Below are 26340 nucleotides of genomic sequence, written 5' to 3'. Positions count from 1 at the left end.
GACTTCGAGTTCCCCGTTCGTGGAGCTCCCACGGGATGAAGTGAAGCTGTGGGCCGGCTTCCTTCACCCAATAATAGTTTATCCTTTCTCCACTCCTCCTACATTCCCACACTTCCCCCTTTTCCTCAGATCAACTCTGCTTCCATTTCTTCTGTAAAATAGAGTAGGCCCGCAAGAGATAACAGCCAAACAGGATAAAGGAAGATACAATAAGACAAGGCAAAAGATCTCATATCGAGGCTGGACAAGTCAACCAATGGGAGGAAAAGCATCCCAAGTGGCCAATAAATGTTACTGTTCACCAGCTTAGCTGCATGAAAAAAAATTTTTCTTTGGCAGAGACTAACTCCCAAGCTTCCTCAGTGGTTAACCAATATTATGTCTCTGTGGAAAATCTGCCCTAGTTTATTTCTGCTGCTATGACAAAATACCCAAAGAAAAGCAAGTTCATGGAAAAGAAGGATTATTTAGGTTACAGTTCTAGATTACAATCCATCATTGTGGGGAAGACAAAGAAATAGAAAATTGAAGTAGCTCATAAAATCCATAGTCAAGAACAAAAAGTGAATGCACATGTGCATTACTCAGATACATAGGAAATGGTGCACTCACACTTCTCTCATTGGTTAATGCTTGTAATGAAGACAATCCCCAATGGGCATACTTTACAGGCCAACCTGATCAAGACAATTCATCCTTAAGTTCTCTTCTCAGGTAATTCTAGATTGTGTCAAGTTGACAAAAGTAGCCATTTCACAGTCATTCAGATTGATGAAACATATGAGGAAAGATGTTTACAGATTTTGGATGGTTACATATAGGACACCCCACAGTAGGACAATTTAGTGAACTGGTTCTTCTTGTTGGAAAAAAAAACCCTTTACATATAGAATATAGAAATTTTATTTGAGCTGGGAAGATTACTCAATATGTATGAGTGGTTGGTGGCCAAAAATGGGGAACTGAGTTAGAATCTCAGCACCCACTTACAAAGCCAAATGTGACTGCATGTGCCTGTAACCACAACAATGTGGTGTGAATTGGAGATAGGTAACTCCTAAATGCTTGTTGGCCATACAGCCTAGCTCAAAAAGTAAGCTTCCAGTTTAGTGAGAGACCCTATGTCAAGATAATAAGACAGAAAACCATAACAGAAGAGACTTGAGGTCTTGCTCTGACCTCTACATGTGTGCATGTACTATACACATCTACATACTCATGTGCATGGAACACACAGACAAATAAAGATATCTTAATCAATTCATTGAGATTTTTCATATAATGTATTTTGGTAATATCCACCTGCCACTTTCCTTCTAACTCTTCCCGGTTCCCTCTCCCACCTCATTACCTTACAATTCTGTCCTCTTTTCTTTATTGTTTTTGAGACAAGGTCTCACTATGTAGCCCTGGATATCATGGAACTTTCTATGTAGTCCAAGTTGACTTCTAAGTGACAGATTGGCCTGCCTCTCACTTCAAGGTGCTAGGATTAAAGTTGTATCCCATGGTATATCTATCTTGGGGTTTTTTGTTTGTTTGTTTATTGAAAATGGATTTTTCATAAAATATATCCTGATTACAGGTTTTCCCTCCCTCTAATTTTCCAAATTTCTCCCTGCTTCCCCTTCCATCTGTCTCTTAAGAAAACAAGCAGGCTTCTAATTTATAATAATAAAACAAAATAGATAAAATATAACATGAAAAAAGCTAACACATCATAGTTAGACAACTAGTTTATGTCTATCATCAACAGCAATACCATCAAGTATCACTCCCCTGTTTTAGACCATTTCTACTTGACAAATTGACCTTTGTAAATAATTTTTTATTTCTCCCTTTCACCAAGATTCTAATTTTTAAAGAAGTTTTCCTTTGAGTGATGTACATTCTAACTACTGGTGTGGAGTATTACAGGAAAAGGAAATAGATAAGCCCTGGTCACAAGATTGCTTGATCAGTAGAATTTCAGAGCTCAGAACCTGTAATGGTCTTCATATCTAATCAGAGAACAGTTCAGGATCTGCTAATCTTAATCTTTTAGAGTGGTGTAATAGGAGTTGAGGAGATGGTTCAGCAGTAAATGTGCTTGTTACATAAGCATGAGTGTCTAAATTTCCATAAATAAGGCAGGCTGGGGCCACATCTGTAATCCAGTCACTGTGTGTGTGTGTGTGTTTGTGTGTTTGTGTGTTGAAATGATTACTGAAGTTTGTTTGCTTCCCAACACAGCTTTAGGTTCAGTTAGAGACCCATTCTCAAGGCAGTAATGTGGAATGTGATAGAATGACAGAACAGGATACCTGACATCCTCTCTTTTGGCACCCTGTGCAGGCACTGGTACATGTGTGCATATACAGCACTATACTGCATAAACGCCTTTCTCTATGTCTGTGCTTGTCTTAATTACCTTAATTGATGTCGTAAGACACACTCACTGTGAGTGACACTATTCCCAAAGCAGACGACTCTGAACTGTATAAGAATAGAAACCAAAGTTCATTACAACCATTCATATGTTAATTATTCTGTTCCTGGTTATAGATGTGATGTCCAGTCTCTGAAAGCTCATGACACTGTAACTTCTCTGCTTTGATGGACTGTAACATGACACTCTGATCCAAAGAATCCCTTTTCTCCATGAAGTTGCTTTGCAGGATATTTTGTCATAGCAACAGGAAGCCAAACTAGGCTAAGTTGTCCTAAGAATATGCAAGTAGAAGGGAAAAGTAATGTAGGAAAATGATGACAAAGGTATTGAGCAGCATGTGGCCATCCTGACCTCTGTCTCTTGAAGCTCCATTTCTTCCTAAAAGACTCAGCTGTCTACCTTAGAAAGCCTTTGGGTTTTTTTTTCAGATACAAAGTATCCTCCAATTGCAAAGTCTATCATCAATGGGAGGAAAGGTCCTTGGCCCTGTGAAGGTTCTGTGCCCCAGTGTAGGGGAATGCCAGGGCCAATAAGTGGGAGAGGGTGGGGTGGCAAGCATGGGAGGCAAGAGTGGTTTGTTCTTGTTTTTGTTTGTTTGTTTTTTGGAGGGGAAACTGGGAAAGGAGAAATCATATGACATGTAAATAAAGAAAATATCTAATAAAACAAATAAACAAACAAAAAACCAAAGTATCCTCCAAACCAGTATATATTGAAGGCTGGTACTCAATGCAGCAGCAATTGTCAGAGGTCCTTTTTAAAGAGGTGATTAAATTATAAGGAGTTTAAGTTGATAATTCTCTTCATGCATTTTCATTTATAGCTCAATGAGCTGTTCTGAGGTGGCATATAGATGGAGGAAGTAGGTCAATGGAGACATACACAGCTCCCTTTCCTTTTAATTTGTCTCCTTTCTTTTTTCATCTTCCTCATTTCATCCTCTTTATTTTCTTCATCTTTTAATTAAATGTTCTATTATTCCAGGGTTCCACACCTGCATATACTGTTTTTAGATCTACCCCATTTCTTCCCCTCCAATACCCCTCTATACCTTCCATCACTTTTCCCTCCCAGCTTCATGTGAGAGGGGAAAAAAAACTGTATGGTGGGGGGTATGCTCTGATTATAAGGTCCTATTCCACAATTGGTTCTTGATCTGTGAGCAAAAAAAGCTGTGGAACAGTTGCTGGGAAGAAGGAATAGGTGGGACTTTTGGGTCCCTGGAGAAAAGCAGAGATGCAAAGTAGGAAAGATTTGCCATGCTTTGGAGAGAGAGGAATCCAGCAGCCATGTGAGGTCTTTGGAGGATCTGGGGCCTGTGGCAGATCTTACAAGTGGGTGGTCATAGATGTTTGGCAGGGACTAGATGTATCTTAGCAACTAAAGTTTAGGGCAGGTGGGAGGTGCGGAGATAAGAGATTGATAAGGGCATGCTTTTTCAGGTAAGTGAGAGTAATGCCCAGCAACTGTGTCAAAAGGTAAGTTGAACATGAACAACTGTGTATGTGCTTTTTATCCATGGATTCAAGGGAAGCTGGGTGGAGGCTGGTAGCACAGCCCGTTCCTGGAACTAAGGTGTGGTAGTGAAAAGCTACACTGTAACACAAAACACTGACAACATTTAGTGCTTGGGTCTATGTGCATGGGTTAAAGGCCATTGACCATAGAATGGGTTGGTTTTTAGGGACAAAATCACTGAAGAAAACATGCTCTCCATCCTCTGGGCACAATTGATTTCCCATAGACTCTCAGCTAGTAGTGGGGCTTCATGGTACCTTTTCTTATCCAAGATGGGATTTAGTCTGACTTGATCTTGTGCATGCAGTCACAGTTGTTTGTGTTCATGTGTACAACAGCTCTCTCATGTTGAGAAATGCTGTTTTGTTGAAGACATTCAGTACTTGTGACTATTATAATCTTTCTAGCCTTTTCTAGATGGTGATCCCTAAGCCTTGGGTGGGGTATCATACAGATGTCCCATTTAGAGGTAAGAACACCAGATTTTTATTCTCTGCATGTTTACCTGTAATTGCATGTCTCATTATTATCACCACCTACCCATGAAAGAAGCTTCCTTGATGAGTGTTGAGAGATTCACTAAACTATAAATATGAAGGTAAGAATTTGGGTGACAGATTAGTACTATGTCCATTTAGCAGAATAATGGTATTAGATTCTCTTGTAGGCCTATCACTTATCTAGCTACAGATTATTGGCCTTAATAATGGCACTAGGTTTGGTTCAGATAATGGTGCCCACTTGTGAAGTAGACCTGAAATTCAATCAGAAAGTTGTTGATCACCCCTCTGACATTCATGCCAGTATTAGAGCAGTACACATATCTTTCCCAGCCAGCCTTAACTGAAGCTTTCATCTCACAGCTGAGTGAGATGGATGACTACTTTTCACCCCTAGGAGCACTCATAGCACCTCCCAACACTGTGATTGCTAGTCCACAGGGGTAAGCTTTCAGGTGAGTATCAGCATGATTTCTCCAAATACTATGCCTCAAGTAGGTGATGTTGTGATGGCAATTCCTAGTTGTCAGCTTGACTACATCTGGAATAAACTACAATCCAGAGATGGAGGGCACACTTGTGATCAAGCTCTTGAGACTGGAAGACACAGGCTTCTGACCTGGGTCTTGACATGGATGACACACGCTTTTGATCCAGATCTTGAGGCATAGTGGCCATGAAAATCTTAAGAACAGGAAAGGTAGTACACACCTTTAATCCCAAGAGAGTGAGGCAAGAAAATCTCTGCGTTCAAATCCAGCCTCTAGACCATACCTTCTGCTGGAAGGCTACATAGGACATTGGAAGAAAGAAGTCTAACTCTCCTTTGCCTGATTGCACTTACTTGCCAGAACATGTGTTGGTATCTACTTCCTCGGATCCCAGATCATACAGAAGACCAGCTAAAACAACTACCTTCAATGGGACTGAGAAAATACAGCTGCCTGTTGTTGGGTTAGTTGGACTGTAGACTGTAAGTCATTACAATAAATCCTCTTAATATATAGAATACTCTTTAAGTTTTGTGACTCTAGAGAACCCTGACTAATACAGGTGTCTCAAGTAATAGGGTCATAACATCAAGTTTTGGAGGTAATCAAGAACAGGTGGAACTATTTTCAATTTTCTGAGAAACTGCCATATTGATTTCCAGAGTAACTATACAAGCTTGCACTCCCACAAGAAATGGAGGAGTGCTCCCCTTCCTCCACATCCTTGCCAGAATGTACTGTTGCTTTAGTTATTTATCTTAGGTATTCTTATTGGTATAAAGTGGAATCTCAGGGTCCTTTGGATTTGCATTTCTCTGATGACTAAGTGCTTCCCGACAATTTGAGATTCCTCTGTTGAAAATTCTCTGATTAGCTCTGTACCTTTTTTTCGAGACAGGGTTTCTCTGTGTAGCCTTGGCTTTACTGGAACTCACTCTGTAGACCAGGCTGGCCTCGAACTCAGAAATCTGCCTGCCTCTGCCTCCCAGGTGCTGGGATTAAAGGCGTGTGCCACCACCACCCGGCTTCTGTACCTATTCTTAATTTGGTTATTTGGTTTGTTTGGGTCTAGCTTCTTGAGTTCTTTATATATTTTGAATATTAATTCTCTTTTAGATGTGGAGTTAGTGAAGATCTTTTCCCAGTATGTAGGCTGCTGTTTGGTTCTATTGACAGAGTTCTTTGCCTTACAGAAGCTTTCCAGTTTCATGAGGTCCCATTTATTAATTGTTGGTCTTAGAGCCTGAGACATTGATGTTCTGCTCAGAAAATTGTCTCTTATACCAATGTGTCCAAGGATGTTTCCCATTTTCTCTTCTATGAGATTTAGTGTATCTGGCTTTATGTTGAGGTCCTTGATCCACTTGGACTTGAGTTTTGTGCAGGATGATAAATATGAATCTATTTGGGTTCTTCTACATGCAGACATCTAGTTAGACCAGCACCATTTCTTGAAGATGCTTTCTATTTTCCACTGTATGGTTTTGGCTTCTTTAGCAAAATGCAAGTGTCCATAGGTATGTGGAGTTATTTTTAGGTCATTGTTAGATTCTATTGTTCAAGCTCTCTGTTCTATACCATGCCATCTTGAACTGGAATAGGGAGAGTGACATCATTGTCTTGTTTCTGATTTTAGTCAAAATGCTTCAAGTTTTTATCCATCTAGGATTAGGTTTAGGTTTACTGTGGGTTTGCTATGTATTGCTTTTACTATGGTTTCCTGTGTAGCCTCTATCCCTAGAGTCTCTGGAGTTTTTATAATGGAAGGATGTTGAGTTGTTTCAAAGTGAAGGTTTTTTATTTTTTGCTTTTTTGTATCTAATGAGGTAATTGTGTGGTTTCTGCTCTTGAGTGTATCTTTGTGGTGGATTATGGTTAATGTTGGGGATTGGTTCTAACATTTTGAATTAATCTGGCCCCCTAAATCAGGAATCTGCATGTTCAAATACTGAATGTCCTTGTCCCCAATTGTTGTTTGATCAATCAATAAGGAACCAAAGGCCGATGGCTAGGCAGGTAGACTGAGGCAGGACCTTTGGATTTGGGCAGGCAAGGAACTAGAAGAATTGCCATGATTTAGAGGGAGATGTACCAGATTTAGAGCTGCAGAAGGAAAATCATCTGAAATATAGGTGAGAAGGAATGAGATCCCCAGAAGTGCTGCCCAGAAGCATGTTGGGCAGCAAAGACTAGGGAGCCACCCAGAAGGAGCCAGGGCAACAAAGACAAAATATAGAATTAGAGGTTGTTAGGCCACATTACAGGAAGTAAATGTGTGCTAGCCATGGGAAGGATTAAAACTGCCCAGCTTTTGAGCTAGCCAAGGTACTTTAATATTAACTGGTGTGTGTGTGTGTGTGTGTGTGTGTGTGTGTGTGTGTGTGTGTGTATGTGTGTGTGTTCCGTTCATGAATCCAGATAGCTCCTGGGCAGGTTCACGTCTGTGACCCACCAGGAACTAAAGCAGTGTAGCCAACTACTGCTGCAGGTTAATGTTTTCCCCCGTTACTCTGCTCTTTATTAGTGTTTAAATTTTTAAATTTTATTATGTTTCACTATTTTTATTAAAAAATTACACAACATACTTTGATTGTATTCTTTTCTCTTTCTTCAAATCCTTCCAGACCCTCTCCCACCTCCCACCCAAGTTCATATTCTTTCCATTTCTTTTTTCTTCTAGAAAAGCAAATAAAGTTCAGGGACAAGGGGTAGGGGGAAGAAACAAATCTGCAAACTTGACAACACTGTCTGACCCAGTGCATCCATAGTGCTCTCTTCTGCATACAATTACTTATATAATAAACTATAAATAAAATCTTCTCTGAGTGATATTTTGCTCCTTTTTGGTGTCAGGGGAAAAAAACAGAACTTGGGTTGGAGACTTTATTCTTTCGGCAGTTCTTCTCAGTCATTATAGATATTTCTTCAAGTTTATTACAAAATATATGTTTCTCTGATAAGCACTTTAAAAAATCCCAAGGATGGGCTAGCTTGGGACTCAGCTCAAGTATCTCCAAATATATGTTGTTCATCCTCTGACCTTTCTCTGTGGTTTCTTGGTTGTTTTCTGGATCAATGTGAATTCTCTGTTTGTCAGCTTCTATGGTCCAAATATTTTTGTTGATCCATAATTCCTTTGAGACAAATCCTAGGATCCCCATTTTCCACTGGCACTCTATATGAATTTGGAGGCATTTCACATCCAGTCATTTGTTGGCCATTCACTCTGTCTCTGCTACATCTTTGTCCCTGCATATCTTGTAGGCAGGACACATCTTGGGTCAAAGATTTTGTGGTCCTCATTTCCCACTCTGAGTCCTGCCTGGCTATAGACAGTGGCCACTTCAGGTACCATAACTCCCACTGTTAGGAGTCTCACAAGAATCATCCTCATAGACTCTCTGCTGCCTGTCCCCTATCCCAGTTCTCTGGCACATCCTAGAGATGCCCTTCCTACTCACTGCCAATTTCTGTTCTTTCTCTGCTGCTCTCCTTATACCTAATCATTTGACATTTTCCCCCTCCCTGTTTCTCTCCTACACAGTTTCATCCCCCCATCCATGTCTGATATCTATTTTGTTATCCCTTCTGAAAAATATTCAAGCATGCTCTCTTGGTACCTCCTTATTATTTGGGTTCTTTTTGGTGGGTGTTAATTTTTATTTATGTTTTATTAAGTTAGCTTAGTTATTTATATTCCAAATGTTACCCCCTTCCCAGTCCCCCTTCCCAAAGTTCTTTACCCCATCCCCCTCCACTTTGCCTCTGAAGGCTGCTTCCCCACTCACCTACTCACTCCCACCTCAACCTACCTCACAAGCTTTTCCCTTCCCTGGGGCACTAAGTCTTTACAGGATTAGGCACATCTTTTCCTACTAAGGCCAGACAATGCAGTCCTCTGCTACATATGTGCAGGGAGCCACAGACCAGTCCATGTATGCTCTTTGGTTGGTGACAGTCTCTGGGAACTCTGAGGGGGTCCAGGTTAGTTGAAGTTTTTCTTCCTATAGGGCTACCATCCCCATCAGCTCCTTCAATCCTTCCCTTAACTCTTCCATAGGGGTCTGCAACCTCAGTCTAATGGTTGTCTGTAAGTATCTGCATCTGTCTCAGTAATCTGGTGGTAGAGCCTCTCAGAGGATAGCCTTGCTAGGCTCCTGTTTGCAAGTACAACATGGCATCAATAATAGTGTCAGGGTTTGGTGCCTGTGCATGGGATGGATCCCAAGTTGGGTAAGTCAGTGGTAGCCTTTTCTTTCGTCTGTGCTCCATTTTTGCTCCTGCATTTCTTTTAGACAGGAAAAATTCTGGGTCAAAAAATTTGAAGGTAGGTGGGTGGTACCCTGTCTATCTACTGGAGGTGGACTCTTCAGGTTCCATCTCCCAACTGTTGGGAATTTTGGTTAACGCCATCTGCATTGAGTTCTGGGAGCATCCCACATTACAGGTCTCTCAAACTTTCTAGAGGTTCCCCCCACCTGCCACCCCCTGCCACTGTATATTTCCATTCATTTTTCTAGCCTTTTGGACTTTTCTTCTGTCTCCCTCTCCATACCTGATTCTGTGCCCCATTTTTCTTCCTCTTGTCCTCTTCCACTGAAGTCCTTCCCTCCCTCAGCCTCCTATGATTATTTTCTTCCCCATTCTAACTCAGGTTGAAGCATCTTTACTTGGGTCTTCCTTCTCATTAAACTTCATAGGCTCTGTTAGTTGAATCATGGGTATTATGTTCTTTTTGGCTAGTATCCACTTCTCAGTGAATGCATACCATGCTTGTCCCTTTGGTTCTGGGTTACCTCATTCAGGATGATATTTTCTAATTCCATCCATTTGCCTGCAAAATTCATGATGTCCTTGTTTTTAATAGCTGAATAGTATCCATTGTGTCTATATATAACATGTTTTCTGTATCCATTCTTTGAGTAAGGGATGTCAGGGTTGTTTCCAGCTTCTGACTATTATGAATAAAGCTGCTGTAAACATAGTGGAGCACATATCCTTATGGTATATGCCCAGGAGTGGTATAGCTGGGCCTTCAGGTGGAACTATTTCTAATTTTCTGGGGAACTTTCAGATTGATTCCAGAGTAGTTGTGACCAGTTTGCAGTCCCACCAGCAATAGAGGAGTGCTCCTCTTTCTTCACATCCTCACTAGCATGTGCTGTCGATTGAGTTTTTTATCTTAGCCATTCTGATTAGTATAAGGTGGAATCGCAGGGTCAATTTGATTTGTATTTCCCTGTTAACTAAGGATATTGAACACTTCTTTAAATTATTCTTGGTCATTCAAGAATTCCCTTTTTAGCTCTTTACCTTATTATTTGATTGGGTCATTTGGTTTTATGGAGTCTAGCTTCTTGAGTTCTTTATATATTTTATATATTAGCCCTCTATCAGATGTAGGGTTAGTGAAGATTTTTTCCCAATCTGTAGGTTATTTGTTTTGCCCTGTTGACAGTTCTTTGTCTTACAGACAAAGGCCATCCTCTGCTACATATGCGACTGGAGCCATGGATCCCTCCATGTGTACTCTTTGGTTGGTGGTTTAGTTCCTGGGATCTCTGGGGGTACTTGTTAGTTCATGTTGTTTCTCCTATGGGGCTGCAAACACTTTCAGCTTCTTGGGTCCTTTCCCTAGCTCCGCCATTGGGGACCCTGTACTCAATCCAATGGTTGGCCGCACCCCTGTATTTGTCAGGTATTAGTAGGACCTCTTAGGAGACAGCTAAAACAGGTTTCTGTCAGCAAGCTCTTGTTGGCATCTACAATAGTATCTGGGTTTGATAACTGTATATGGGATGGATCCCCAGGTGGGACAGTCTTTGGATGGCTTTTCCTTCAGTCTCTGCTCCACACGTTGTCTCTGTAACTCCTCCCATGGCTATTTTGTTCCCCCTTTTAAGAAGGATCAAAGTATCCACACTTTGGTCTTCCTTCTTCTTGAGCTTCATGTGGTCTGTGAATTATATCTTGGGTATTCTGAACTTCTGGGCTAATATCCACTTATCAGTGAGTGCATACTATGTGTGTTCTTTTGTGATTGGGTTCCCTCACTTAGGATGATATTTTCTAGTTCTATCCATTTGCCTAAGAAATTCATGAATTCATTGTTTTTAATAGCTGAGTAGTATTCCATTGTATAAATGTACCACATTTTCTGTATCCATTCCTCCGTTGAAGGACATGTGGGTTCTTTCTAGCTTCTGGCTATCATAAATAAGGCTGGTATGAATATAGTGGGACATGTGTCCTTATTACATGTTGAAGCATCTTCTGGGTATATGCCCAGGAGTGGTATAGCTGGGTCCTCAGGTAGTGCTATGTCTAGCTTTCTGAGGAACTGCCAAACTGATTTCCAGAGTTGTTGTACCAGCATGTAATCCCACCAGCAATGGAGGAGTGTTCATCTTTCACCACATCCTCATTAGCATCTTCTCACCTGAGTTTTTGATCTTAGCCATTCTGACTGGTGTGAGGTGGAATTTCAGGGTTGTTTTGACTTGCATTACCCTGATGACTAAGGATGTTGAACATTTCTTTAGGTGCTTCTCAGCCGTTTGATATTCTCAGTTGAGAATTCTGGGTGCACTTGCATTTGAAGCATAGATGTTCAGAATTGAGAGTTCTTGGTAGATTTTTCATTTGATGAGTATGAAGTGTCCTTCCTTATCTTTTTTACTGACTTTTGGTTGAAAGTCGATTTTATCAAATATTAGAATGGCTACTTCTGCTTGTTTCTTGGGACGATTTTCTGGGAAAATTGTTTTCCAGCCCTTTATGCTAAGGTAGTGTCTGTCTTTGTCACTGAGATGCATTTCCTGTATGCAGCAAAATGCTGGATCCTGTTTACATATCCAGTCTGTTAGTCTGTCTTTTTACTGGGGAATCAAGTCTATTGATGTTAAGAGATATTAAGGAATGATGATTGTTGTTCCCTGTTATTATTGATGTTATTTTTATGTTTGTGTGGTTATCTTCTATTGGGCTTGTTGAAAGAAGATTACTTTCTTGCTTTTTCTAGGGTGCAGTTTCACTCCTTGTCTTGGCATTTTCCATCTATTTTCCTTTGTAGGGCTGAATTTGTAGAAAGATATTGTGTAAATTTGGTTTTGTCATGGAATACCTTGGTTTCCCCATCTATGATAATTGAGAGTTTTGCTGGGTATAGTAGCCTAGGTTGGTATTTGTATTCTCTTAGGGTCTATATGACATCTGCCCAGGATCTTCTAGCTCTCATAGTCTCTGGTGAGAAGTCTGGTATAATTATGATAGGTCTTCCTTTATATGTTACTTGACCTTTTTTCTCTTACTGCTTTTACTTTTCCTTCTTTGTTTTGTACATTTCATGTTTTGACTATTATGTGATGGGAAGAATTTCTTTTCTGGTCCAATCTATTTGGAGTTCTGTGGGCTTCTTGTGTGTTCATGGGCATCTCTTTCTTTGGGTTAGGGAAGTTTTCTTCTATAACTTTGTTGAAGATATTTACTGGCCCTTTAATTTGGGAACCTTCACTCTCTTCTATACCTACTATCCTTAGGTTTGTTCTTCTCATTGTGTCCTGGATTTCTTGTATATTTTGGGCTAGGAGCTTCTTACATTTTGCATTTTCTTTGACTGTTATGTCAATTTTTTTCTATGGTATCTTCTGCACCTGAGTTTCTCTCTTTTATCTCTCGTATTCTGTTGGTGATGTTTGCTTATATTATTCCTGGTCTCTTTCCTAGGTTTTCTAATCTCCAGTGTCATCTCGCATTGTGATTTCTTTATTGTTTCTATTTCCATTTTTAGATCCTGGATGGTTTTGTTCATTTCCTTCACCTGTTTGGTTGTGTTTTCCTGTAATTCTTTAAGGGATTTTTGTGTTTTCTCTTTAAGGTCTTCTACCTGCTTACATGTGTTCTCTTGTATTTCTTTAAGGAAGTTATTTATGTCCTTCTTAAATTCCTCTATCATCATCATGATATGTGATTTTAAATCAGAGTCTTGCTTTTCCAGTGTGTTGGGATAACTAGGGTTCACTGTAGTGGGAGAACTGAGTTCTTATGATGCCACGTAGTCTTGGTTTCTATTGCTTATGTTCTTGTGCTTGCCTTTTACCATATGGTTATCTCTGGTGTTAGCTGGTCTTGCTGTCTCTGACTTTGGCTTGTCCCTCTTGTAAGCCTTGTGTCAGTATTCCTAGGAGACCAGTTCTCTCTGGAAGGAATTTGTACATGGAGAACTGTGGTACAAGGTCAGTTCTGGGGTGCAGAGATCAGAAGGATCCTGTCCCCAGCTGATCCTTGGTTCCTGTGTCCTGATGGCTCTGTGTCCTGATGCTTCTTGGGCCAGGAATTTGAAGAAAAGTGGTAGTCTTACCTGTGCTTGGAGGTGTGTAGGCACTCCTGGGAGACCAATTCTCTCCTGGAGGAATTTGTATATGTAGCTCTATGGCACAGGATCAGCTCTGGGCACAGATGGAGACTGGAAGACTCCTGTCCCAAGCAGTCCCTTGGCTCCTGTATCCTGAGGGTTCAGGATGGGTTCCTCTGAGCAGCAGTGGTGATCCTACCTGCACTCACAGGCTTGTCCACATTCTTGGAAGGCTTGTTCCCTCCCAGTGCTATTTGAGTATGGAACCCTGTAGCAGAGGATCTGCTACAGAAGGAGACTGAAACTGGAAGGCGAGGCCCCATTTTTCAATTATTGATCTTATAGCCTGAGCCTTTGGTGTTCTGTTCAGGAAATTTCCCCCTGTGGCAATGTGCTTGAGGCTATTTCCCACTTTCTTTTCTATTAGATTCAGTGTGTCTGGTTTTATGTTTTGGTCCTTGATACTCTTGGACTTAAGCTTTGTACAAGGTGATAAATATGGACCAATTTGCATTCTTCTATTTGCAGACCTCCAGTTAGACCATCACCATTTGTTGAGCTAAATGGTTTTTGCTTCTTTGTCAAATACCAAGTGTCCATATGTGTGTGGGTTTATTTCTGAGCCTTCAATTCTATTCCATCAATTGACCGGTCTGTATCTGTACTAGTGTCATGTGATTTTTATCACTATTGCTTTGTACTACAGCTTGAGGTAAGGAATGGTGATTTTCCTCCAGAAGTTCTTTTATTGTTGAGAATTGTTTTGGTTATTCTTAGTTTTTTTGTTTTTCCACATGAAGTTGAAAATTGCTCTTTCCCTGTCTGTGAAGAATTGTTTTTGAATTTTAAAGAGGATTACATTAAATCTGTAGATTACTTTGGGTAAAATGGCCATTTGTACTATATCTTCTACTGATCCATGAGTATGGGAAACCTTTCCATCTTCTGAGGTCTTCTTTGATTTCTTTCTTCAGGGGCTTAAAGTTCTTGTAATACAGATCTTTCCCTTGCTTGCTTAGAGTTAATCAAAGATATTTTATATTATTGTGAAGTGTGTTGTTTCCCTAATTTCTTTCTCAGCCCATGTATTGTGTGTATAAAGAAAGGCTACTGATTTGTTTAAGATAATTTTATATCCAGCCACTTTGCTACAGTTGTTTATCATCTATAGAAGGTATCTAGTAGAATTTTAGGGGTCATTTATGTATACTATCATATCATCTGCAAAAAGTAATGCTTTAACTTCTTTCTTTCCAATTGTATCTCCTTCATCTCTTTTTGTTGTCTAATTGCTCTAGCTAGAAATTCAAATACTATATTGAATAGATAAGGAAAGAATGGGACACCTTGTCTTGTCCCTGATTTTAGTGAGATTGATTTGAGTTTCTATCTTTTTAATTTGATGTTGGCTGTTGGTTTGCTGTATGTTGCTTTTTTTTAAAAGATTTATTTTTTTATTATAGGTAAGTACACTGTAGCTGTCTTCAGACACTCCAGAAGAGGGAGTTAGATCTCATTATGCATGATTGTAAGCCACCATGTGGTTGCTGTGATTTGAAGTCAGGGACCTTTGGAAGAACAGTCAGTGCTCTTAATGGCAAAGTCATCTCTCCAGCCTGTATATTGATTTTAATATGTTTAGGTATGGCCTTGTATTCTTGATCTTTCCAAGACTTTTATCATGAAGTAGTGTTGTATTTTTTCAAATGCTTTTTCAGCATCTAATGAGATGATCACGTGATATTTTTTCTTTGAATTTGTTTATATAGTGGATTATGTCCTTAAGTTTCCTTTGTAAAAGTGGTCAAAAGCCCATGTCCCAAGAGGTCACATTCTCAAACAGGGGAACCTACTACTATTGCTTTGCTAAAATACCTTTTAAACACTCATGTTTATATACATGGGTTAGTGCTGCTTTCAGTCTCTTTCTGCAGTGGGAAACCATTCCCAAGTCTCATAGCTGCTCAAAGTGCCTAGAATAAGTATTTTCTGAGTGTTCAGTCATAAATGCAACATGTATATCAACTATCTCAAGGGTTATATAAGAAAGAGGAGGAGGAACAAATGTAAGATCTAGAGGCTGGGTAGGTGCTGTGAAATGCTGCCTCTGGATACAACACGGCCAGTGTACTCATGAACTCATAGCAGCTATGGTTACTTGCACACATCTTGGACAAGATCAAGCCATTTTAGCAGGTGACAGCACTAATTGGACTCAGTGGGTTACAAAAAAGGAAGAAAGAAAAGAGGACATGAAAGTAGGAGGGAGGTGTGTTTGGGTATAACCTGGGTAAGTGAAAGGGGAAGCTAGGGATCAATATAATAAAGATGCATTATGTACATTTGTGGAATTGTCAAAGAATGAATAAAACATTTATTTTTTAAAAAGGAGAAAATGAATAAATTCTGAATTTTCCATGAAGAAATTTTACAGCTGATAGAATGAATCCTGACTTATTGTGCCTTGGTTCTCCTTACCTGCTAAGTGGACAATAGATTAACTATCAGTGTGGGGAAATTAAATGAATGAGCAGAGAAAAGCAGTTATAAACATGGCTGAAGATAGCAGGCACTAAGTAACTATCAGCAACAATGATTCAGTGAGCAGAAATCACCATGAATAGAGACAATGGCAAACCAAAGAAGTTAAGCTCTGGTTGGAATAGATGGCATTTACAAAAGGCTCAGAGAATTGCTTGACACCCCTCCCCCCACTATAGATAGTGGAGAGACAACAAAGATTATTTCAGAAAAATAATATTGAAATCATTAAAGGCAACCCACAGCTTGGTCATACCACGAGTGAGGTAGTTCTTTCTGGTAAAGATGTCAAATTTCTCAGACTAATTTTCTAGAATATTTAGTAAGTACCATGCCATTCAAGAAGCACAACCTCCACTCTATCTCTTTCAGTGTAGAACCCACTTCCTTATTTGTCTTCCTGAGGGTACATTTGGGGACTGAGTAGCAGGGTGTGACAATTGAAAGCTATTGTCCAAGAGTCCTGCACACTGAGGGATAGCAGTGATCATGAGCAACTCCAAGAAAGTCAGGGTGAGCATGGCCCCACTTGATAAAGGTGGGATGGAATAGTAGGAGCAGTTCAGATCTCTTCCTGGCTCTTTACTGATCTTCTCAATCTGAGCAGGGGCTGAAGACCAGTGGCATCAGATCTTCCTCTAAAGGCTCTGGGTTCCAGCCAACTTTTGAACTTTATAGCTTTCCAGGTACAGCAGGCATAGAGGTTGGGAACTGGGCAGTTTCTCCCACCTACCTGTTTTCTGTAGGAGTTTTTTGTTTTGTTTTGTTTTGTTTTTATAGATATTGTTCCTCTAAATTCCTGGGTCTAGGAACTCCAGGCTTCTAGGTCCTTGATAGTGAATGCTTGCACCACTGGACTAAGCTATGTCATTGGGGTAAAAAATGATGAACGGGAGGTTGACCTTTTAATTTTATGCACTTAAAAGTGTGTGAGTGTGTACATGCAGGAATATAATGGTGTATTTGAGTAAGTGTATGTACAAATAGGATATAGAGCAATTGTGGAAGTCAGTGCTCACCTTCTACCTTGAGACAGGATCTTGTTCTCAGTTGTCTATGACATTTAATACTATATTTTCCAGATTCAATCATTTCTTACAAACAATCTTTTTTTATAACTGAATAAAACTCTACTGTGTATGCATCACGTTTTCATTACTGGTTCATCAGAGATGAGCATTAACTTCTTCATTTTTTGGCACAGTTGTCAGTGTCTCCAGTTCCCAGTGTGAGGAGCCTATCTATAATGAAGTGACAGAGGTGAAAGATGAAACTGGTGAGTGACAGAAAACCAACTCGCCAAGTGTCTGCAGATATCTCTGTGGTATGGTTGCTTTTATCTCTGTCCTCCAATGCAGACACCTCTGGGGTATGGTTGCTTGTGTCTCTGTAAAGCTTCCAATGTGCCTTCCTTATTTCAACTGTTAAATACAGACACAGGGAGACATTGAGGGGGCACAAGTTATTCACAGATATCCATGAACAGAGACAATATTCTGAATTTTTTCATGGTTATAAAGTTCTTTTTTTTTTTTTTTTTAGATATTTTCTTTATTTACATGTAAATTTCTCCATTCCCAGTTTCCCCTCCAAAGGTTATAAAGTTCTTACTTCCCTCATTTGGAAAGAGATGGGCTAAAAATTTTATATTCTTCTGACCATAGAAAGTTCAGCTTTCTACAGATTCCCTGTCAAGGGACAATCTTGACTCTGGAGTCCTTTTTATGTTTTATAAGTTGTTTTAGAAGGTGTATAATATAATGAGTTACTTTATGATATTTTCTACAGGGTATAGTATTGGATTTTTCTCATACTTGCCCTATTGTCACTCTTGTTTCCTTACACCTATGAGGGTGTATACCCCAAAGACTTTCATTTGTTTTTATGTCATATGCATGTATATATTCTATGTAGAAGAGTGTAGCATATGATATTTTCTTTTCTTTAGATTTTTGTTCCCACAATCCCTCTTGTCAACCCCTTTCTCCATTTTATACATGATTTCCCCTGCTATTTTCAGATAGATAAATGATAGGTTATATAGACAGACAGATTGACCTATTGGTCAATAGGAAGGTAGATAAGTGGATAAATAGATAGAAGCTAGATAGATGGATAAATAGGTAGGTAGATAGATAGATAGATAGATAGATAGATAGATATAAATATAGATAGATATCTCAGTCTGGCTTATTTTGCATGGCTGTAGGCATATATATATATATACACATATGTATATATATGCATATATATATACACATATATACATATATATAAAAAAGCCATATATGGCTTTTTTGAGACAGGGTTTCTCTGTGTAGCCTTAGCTGTACTAGAACTCACTTTGTAATAAAGACTGGCTTTGAACTCAGAGATTCATCTGCCTCTGCCTCCCAAATGCTGCAATTAAAAGTTTGCACAACTGCCACCCAGCAAAATCCAAATTTATATTTAAATAATCTCACAATATCTCACTAGAAATCCCCAGTTATCTAGTGCATGGCTTTTTAAATCAGATCTTGGTCTCTTTTATAATTTTTTTCAGTACTTGTGTTACCTATTACCTGGTTCTAACATAGGTTCAAAGAACTGAAGAATTGCATGCAAAACATAGTAAAAAATTATTCAGAAGGGGAAACATAAGGGAGATATAGTGCAAATCAATGAGCTTCAGGGATAGTACTTAAAAGTTCTGGGTTTCCATTTTGTTCTGGAGGAGAAGGAGATAGTTCCTTGGATGTTGTGAGAACTACTTCTATGGGGAGACATAAACTCCCTCAACATAAGGTCTCAACTCAAAGAACAATTCCACTGAAATTTACCGTTGAGGACGAGTGAGTTTATTAAAGAGCATGAGTGAGTGGTTACTCACAGAAACATGGGTTACTCTAATCATATACACTGAAGGTCTTCATACAATCTGGTTGGCAGCTTTTCCATGACAGCATAGATGGAGCCTTCCTTAATTAAGCTCACACAGCCCCCAAGACTATGTGTAATTAAGTTAGAATCTCATAAAAATGGCTGGCTGGGAAGAGCTGCTGGAATTTTAGGTGAGGTTCCAGTGACTTTTCTCATCTCCCACAAGAGATTGTGAATGGACAAGTTCCATTTTGATAGAATCTTATAAATAGCTGCAACTGATGGCAATAGTGGCATTTTGTGTGTGTGTGTGTGTGTGTGTGTGTGTGTGCAAGCATGTTGTTTGTTTTTTAAATAGACTCTCATGATGTAGCCATGGTTATTGTGAAATTCACTATGTAGACCAAGTTGACCTTGAACTCAGAGTGATCTACCTGGCTTTACTTCTCTGAGTGTTAGAGTTAGCACGGTGACTGTTTTTGCTCAAACAACTCTGTTTTACAATATGTGGACAGGGTTTGGATTTGTTTCTTATCTATTAACCTCCAAATAGGATGATGGAAATGTGTATTTTGCACAGTCATGGGTCATATATATCATTATTTTAATTATATGCATGTCCACTGATGCACATGAATATGGTGGAAAATAGAATTTTTTTTCTAAAAGTTTGCTCCAAAGGCAGAGGATTCCTTGCTCTGCATGCAGCTGAAATAGGCTCAGGCTGAAATATATATTTATTAGGATTTATTTGACCACAAACTAATCACAAGTGTGCTTCTTTGCCTGAAAATGGGTGTGTGTGGTTAAACTATTTCTATGCTTGCCCTCCCTAGTTATATACCAACTCTTCTATTATTTTTCCTCAGTAGGAGTGAGTTCAGAGAGTGAGCAACATAGGAATGCAGATAAACATTGTGCTATAACATTTTCCAGGAATAAGGATCATGAAGTCACTATGAGGGACTCCAAGGAAGTGAGGTTGCTGCTGAGCCCCGAGGTGAGGCTGGGCTGGAATTTTTAAAGTGCAATAAGAAAATAGCTCAGCTTTATTCAGCCTGGGCTCTTTAAAAAGAAATTAATTCTTTGATAATTTCACACAAAATTTTACTTTCCACCTTATTCATATGCATGAATAACCATGCATGTAATTAAAATAATGATATATGTGACCCATGCCTATGCAAAGAGGATTTTGATCATATTCACCCCTATTTCCCTCTCCAGCTCCTCCTGGGTCCTCCAATGTCCCCTCAAATTTTCGTGTAACTTTAAAGAAATCCACAGTGACCAATTAGTGCTGCTCACATGCGCATGGGTATGCGGCTATCCACTGGGGTCTGGCCAACCTACCAGGAGACAAGTCCTGAAGAAAAATGGCTATCCATCCCCTAACAGCCATAATTGTCAATAGCTCCTTAAGTAGTGGTGTGAGCTCATGAGCTCACATTCATGCTAGAATGTTGACTGGTTCAGTCTTGTTCAGGTCTTGTGCAAGAAACCACAGCTGCTATTCATGAGTAAAATGGTCCTGCCATGTCCAGAAGTTGTTATTTTACCCCAGTCCTCCTAACCTCTCTTTCTCTGTATTTCCTATACCTCGTGGGGACAGTTGTGACATAGATGTCCCATTTGTAGCTGAGCACTCCACAGACACTATTTTCTGCACTTTAAACAGTTATTAACCATCATTCACTGCCATACGAATTTATCTGACTGTAGCTGAGAGATGCACTAATCTATGAGCATCAAGTATTTAGAAGACAATTTGATACCTGCCCATTTGTTGGAATAGTTAGTAGATCACCTCTAGGGCCTAAGAAACTACTCAGGTACACATTTTTGGCTAGATTGCCAGGCATGAGTTCCATTTTGTGAAGCAGGCTTTTAATTTATTCAGAAAGTGTATAATATTCTCACCACTGTTACATCAGTGATCATATCTTGCCATACTACTCATCACTGTAGCTCTCACAGTCCATAGCTAGATGAGACTGTTGATGACTTCTCTACCCCAGAAACCTGCACAGACTCTTCCAGGACTATGGAAACTAGTCATTGAGGAGGAAGTTTCCAGATCACTGCCAGTTATATTTTTCCATGTCCTGTAATCAAACTGTGTGGTCTCTTCAGCAATGGGTTTTAACCATCAATTTCTAGTGAGTAACTAAGAGCAATCTGGTCAGGCTCTCATTTTTCCTCCTCTGAGTTGAGCAGATGAGAAACTGATGTCTTAAATTCCAGCTAGCTTCTGGATCAAAGAGTTTCACACTCACTGCACAGAGAGAGGCCGAGGAGGAGTGAATACTTCCTACATACTTGTTCCTATGAAATGCAAGATGGAATTCTGCAGTCATGGGTTATGGATGGTTGAGACCTAGATCTTTGGCTGTGGGAACCTAGAAGCTTAAGTCCTAAAGTCCTGTGTCTAGGCAGAAGTATGCTAGTGGCTTATGTGTCCCAAGGCCCAGACAATGCAAGGGCACGTATTTGCTGAAATCCCATCCTTCTCTTCCACAGGGTGTGTGAGACATGGCCTGGTTCCCGTGGTGCTGCAGCTGCTTTTCTTCATTCTCTTCTCTGGGGTCCTTGCGGCATTTCTTCTCCAAGGTCAGATAGACCTGAGTACCTGGGATCTTAATGCTGTCTTGAGGGCAGCTAGTGAAAACAGATTTAGGAGGATGACAAGACTGAGATGGAACCTGATCCTTCTGTGGCTTCTAGGCATATATCAGGACTCCTCCAACCTATAGAGAAAGGGAAATAGAAAAGAACAGGATAGCATCTTCATTCCACTTATCATTTCTGGGTGGCAAGATTCTCTCTCCTTTCTCCTCTCTCTGTCTCTCACTCTCTCCTTTTTCCTCTCTCCTGTCTCTTTCTCTCTCTCTTTCTCTCTCTCTTTCCTCTCACATGTCTCTGTGTATGTATGTGCATATGTGCATACACACACATGAATTTGCATGCACATGGACCTGTGAAGATAAGCATACACATGTGCGCATTATGTAGTTGCCAAGAGATAGCCTCAGCAATAATTTCTCAGATTCTGTCCATTTTTTTGGAGAAAAACGTTTCTTCATGCCTGGTTTTCAAGATGAGGTTTCTGGAAAATTGAATTCAGATTCTCATGCCTGCATGCAAGTACTTTACTAAGTCATCTCTCCAGTCCAGTATTCCTCTTCTTCAAGTGTTCTATAACAAATAGTTAGCTCTCAGACACAATGTTCCTACTTAGGCAGTGTAGACCATGATACACTGTAGATGTTTGATTTTTCTTGGCACAGTTCCAAAGGTACCCTGCACCCAGGATGAGGAGGAGATCTACAAGAAACTCATGCAACTGAAGACTAGAATAGGTGTGTGATGGGGGGCTGGTTGTCTGAGGGTCTAATGGGCAATCTATGTGGAAAAACTGCTTGAATTTTGACCTTCTTAAGTCTCAATTTTCTTACTTGTGAAATGGAAATACAGGATAACACCAAAAGTGGCCTTGGTGTTCACAAGAATATATATATAATCCAATTATTTCAGTTTCTTGAGAATGTAGCTCCTACTTCTAGTGTGGATGAGATGGGGGCAGGACACCTGGATTCCTATAGTATGAGAAAGATATTTAGGAAGTAGATATGGTAATGTCTCCCATCTGTGGTACTTGGTGGTCCCTGACTCTGGAGGGTTTGAAGGCTGAGCAGACACAGTAATACAGACAACCAAGTGTGGCTTCATTCTAACTATCCTTCCCCAACAGACCTCCTGTGCCGTCCCTGCTCCTGGGACTGGATGCTTTTCCATGGAAATTGTTACTTTTTCTCCATAACTGAACGTAACTGGAATGATTCTCTCACTGCTTGCATGGAAGTAGGGGCCCAGCTAATCATCATTGAAAGTGATGAGGAGCAGGTATGCCTGATTCTGAAGTGAGACATGCATCTTTTTATTATTAAAAATTTCATGCATCATATCATGTTTCTTGATTAAACCCATTGCCTCCCTTCCAATTCCTTTCTTATGGTCCCAACACTTTTCCCTCTGAATGGCTTGTACTTTCTCTTTCTGAAGTCATGGAGTTCCCTTAGTGCTGCCTACATGTCCACAAGCGTGAGAATACCTATTGGAGCATGGATAGTCTCTCAGGAGTTATGTGTCTGAAAATACTTTTTCTCCTCACAATCTATCACTTGGCAATAGTTCTTTAGATAAGGGTTGGACTCCATGAGTCTCTCTTCTGTCTAAGCTAAGAGTTTGGCTGGCTTGACCTTGTGCAGCCACTGTAAGTTCATGTGTGTAATTGCCCTGTTGTATTAATAAATCTCATCACAAGGTTCACTACCCACATCCATGGTTTATGTTCCCAAATGAAAGACACAAACACAGTCTTTGTATTTTAATATGCCTTAAGCAGCACAACAGCTGGGCAGCTGCCTAGCTCCATGCTGCTAGAACCTGCCTCCCACTGAAAATTCTGAGTTACTACTTACTAACTGCTATCTTCCATCTTGGCCGCTCCATTTGTAGTCCAGAGCCTGGGGAGTTCTCCTTGCTTCTCTACCGCATCAAGGCCTCTGTGTCTCTCCACACTCTCCTAAAGCACAGTAGATCTCCTCCCTCTTTTCCTCCTAGTTCCAAGCCCTGGAATCCTAAAATCCCACTTGTGTCTGTACTCCCCAGCTATTAGTTGCTGGCGTTTTTTTATTTACCAATCAAAACCAACTGGGGGCAGGTTTCCGGAAGCTATTTGCAGACCTTCTTGTGCAGACAGTTTCAGGGGAACATAATTAGCATTTGTAATATAAGCAACTACATTGTCCTGTCCATTACCTCTGGCTCTTACAACCTTTCTGTCCTTTCCCCCTAAGGATTCCAAAGCCTTGGAGGAGGAATTGTGATGCAGATAAGGGATATGCATTTTTTTTTATACGACAAGTAATTTAAGATGAATAGACATGCATTTTCAAGGGAAGATAGAAGAGAAGGCTGTGAATTAGAGAATCACAAATACCTTACACACAAACACACACACACACACACACACACACACACCAAACAAGTCTTGACCATGTGTGTAAGATTTGGGGGAAGACTTGAAAATATAAAGAATGACTATGACAAGTTGGCTAGTACTTAATAAATTGCTTTGTAGAGGGAAAACTGTTGTGTGCCATTGTCAATTGCTAGAATGTGGCTCACACACATTCAGTCAGTCATGGGAAAATCCAAATAGACATTCTCAAAGCTCACAAGCCAAAGAAACATGCAGTAAAAACAAGTATGTGCAACAAGATGGCAGCTGTGTACTTCTCTGTGCAAGTCATTTGCCTATAGGGCACAGACATGGGAGGACTCAGATCTCCTGAACACATGATAAAAACCATGGTCAGACCTTCTAGGACTTGCTTCTCCTAATAAACAGAACTTCCCCTCTAGAGTTTCCAGAAACTCTACTGGATGGAAATTCAAGTACTCAGCTCTATCTCAATTACTCTTCTCTCTTTTCAGGCCTTTCTACAGAAGATGCATATGATTAAAGGCCATCTCTGGATTGGGCTCTCAGACATAAAACAGGAAGGTTCATGGCAGTGGGTGGATGGTTCACCTCTATCACCCAGGTAGGTCAAAAAACAAGGGTAGAATGGGGGTGTGAGACTGGTATCTGAAACTCTAATGTGAAATATTCTTATCTGAGGTTTTTATCCCCTAGACATAAAAATATGTTACTGAGTGAGAAGGGGGCTCATGCTCAAGTTTAGGTAAGATGACAGAGATTTTGAAACCCTAGTAGTGGAAATTCAGGATGATCTTGGAGTCTAAGAAACAAATATAACATGGTATAAAAAAATCTAAAATCTAAGCAACTGGTTTAGTAATTAAATGTATATATGGTTTTTGCAAAGACTTGAGTTAGGGTCCCAGCTCTCAGTCAGTTCACTGCCACCTGTTACTCCAACTTCAGAGGATCCAAATAATACACACACACACACACACACACACACACACACACACACACACACACACTTAAAATAAATCCTAAAATAAGAATCTGCTCTATGATACCTCTGGACACGTTTGCTACTGAGAAGATTAGACTCTCAATTTCCCAAAGGAGAAGGTATACACTACACTTTGAGTGACCATATGCATAAGTGCCAGGTTCAAGCACAACATGGCTAGAGAGAGGGGAGATATGGACAAGAGTCTTCATCACTGTTTGTGTAGACAGGACTAAATTAACACAGTTAACCAGGTTTGGATTAGCCAGTTTGAATTATTTCAGTGGATTCTATTCCTAGCTATCTCCTTCAGTCTGGTTTGCTTAAATGGGTGCATAGCAGCCAGAATACAAAAGCTCAATAATGCTATTGGGATATGAAATCTCAACTAACTAATCTGTGTATAAATATACCTTCAGCAAGAGGACTTCTCTCTCCAACACTAGGTAGAAGATTCATTAAGCAAGTTATTGGGGGTAGGACAAAGATATGAAGACATCTAATTTTCAAAAGCTTGAAACTGTTCATAAATGAGGGGAGAGACACGAGTTAACAGTATACATGGGCTTTGCAGCTTTAAAAACAAATATTGGACCTCATGGGAAACCAAAGATGCTTCAGAGAAAGACTGTGTAGAATTGACAGATCATGGCTTGAATGACAACAACTGTTCCTTGAAGAAATTCTGGATCTGCAAGAAATCATCAGTATTCTGCTCCAACAACTGATGTTCAGGTCTTTGCCTCAGTCCTTGCAGCTCCAACCTCTCTGGCAAGTGACCAGACTTTACCTACACTTGTGCTCATCACTTGTCCCTATTTGCAGGCACTGAGCTCTTAACAATAGCTCTGCTGTTATCTTCTGTCATGTCCCTCATCTTCTCAGATGCTGGTTCATTGCTACCTTTTCTCAGAAATCTCCAGACCCCACTTGGCTTAGTTGTTGTTGATCTGGTCTTTTTTTTTTGCGATTTAATACAATATCTAAGTGTGATATATCCTCAGGGACTGTGTGTTTATAATAAAAATGCTGTTTTCCTTGCTGAGATTAGAGGGTCTGCATTGCCATGCTTTACTCTATAATAGTAGAATCGATAAAATATCCCATACCTGCATCTTTTCCTTACATCCATTCATCTTCCATCCATCTCCTCCTGTAAAAATTTTCTAATGATTTTTCCCAATTATTTCAGTTTTGTCTGCAGCCTGAGAGCATTGGGGAATTAATCCACCAATCAACGGATGTTTTGGGTATCGATGCTCTCTTACATTGTTGGTGGTGTGGTAGATGGGACTCCCACATCTCTCTTTAAGGAAGGATATATTGCCATCATGGAGTTACTTGAACAAGTTTATTGCCCTACTATTCATAATAGTTAAGTTAGGGAACCCACCTTGGTAGCCAACAATGGAAGAATAAAGATTTCTATTGCTGTGATAAACACCATGACCAAAGGCAACTTGGGAGAGGTCAGGGTTTATTCCATATTACACCTCATCTTATACCATCAAAGGAAGTCAGAGCAAGAACTCAAAGCAAAAACTGATACAAAGCTTATGGAGGAATTCTCTTAACTGGCTTGCTCCCTGTGGCTAGTTCAGCACGATTTCTTATACATCCCAAGATTGCCAGCTTGGATATGACACCACTCATA

General features: G+C 40.0%; 1 protein-coding gene across 1 annotated transcript; it reads left to right on the top strand.

Moving 5' to 3' along the window:
• Positions 1 to 16294: 16294 nt before the first annotated feature.
• Positions 16295 to 25731, top strand: LOC116068842 (CD209 antigen-like protein E). The gene is made up of 8 exons (XM_031338915.1): positions 16295 to 16347; positions 16442 to 16520; positions 17039 to 17110; positions 21217 to 21306; positions 21984 to 22055; positions 22448 to 22599; positions 24196 to 24305; positions 25261 to 25731. The coding sequence occupies exons 1-8, from the start codon at positions 16324 to 16326 to the stop codon at positions 25412 to 25414; spliced, it is 753 nt and encodes a 250-aa protein (XP_031194775.1). The 5' UTR covers positions 16295 to 16323; the 3' UTR covers positions 25415 to 25731.
• Positions 25732 to 26340: the final 609 nt, after the last annotated feature.

Source organism: Mastomys coucha, unplaced genomic scaffold (genome assembly GCF_008632895.1).
Source record: "Mastomys coucha isolate ucsf_1 unplaced genomic scaffold, UCSF_Mcou_1 pScaffold22, whole genome shotgun sequence".
Classification (NCBI taxonomy): Eukaryota; Metazoa; Chordata; class Mammalia; order Rodentia; family Muridae; genus Mastomys; species Mastomys coucha.
Note: the sequence above shows the minus strand (reverse complement) of the source record. Positions and strands in the feature narration are given on the sequence as shown.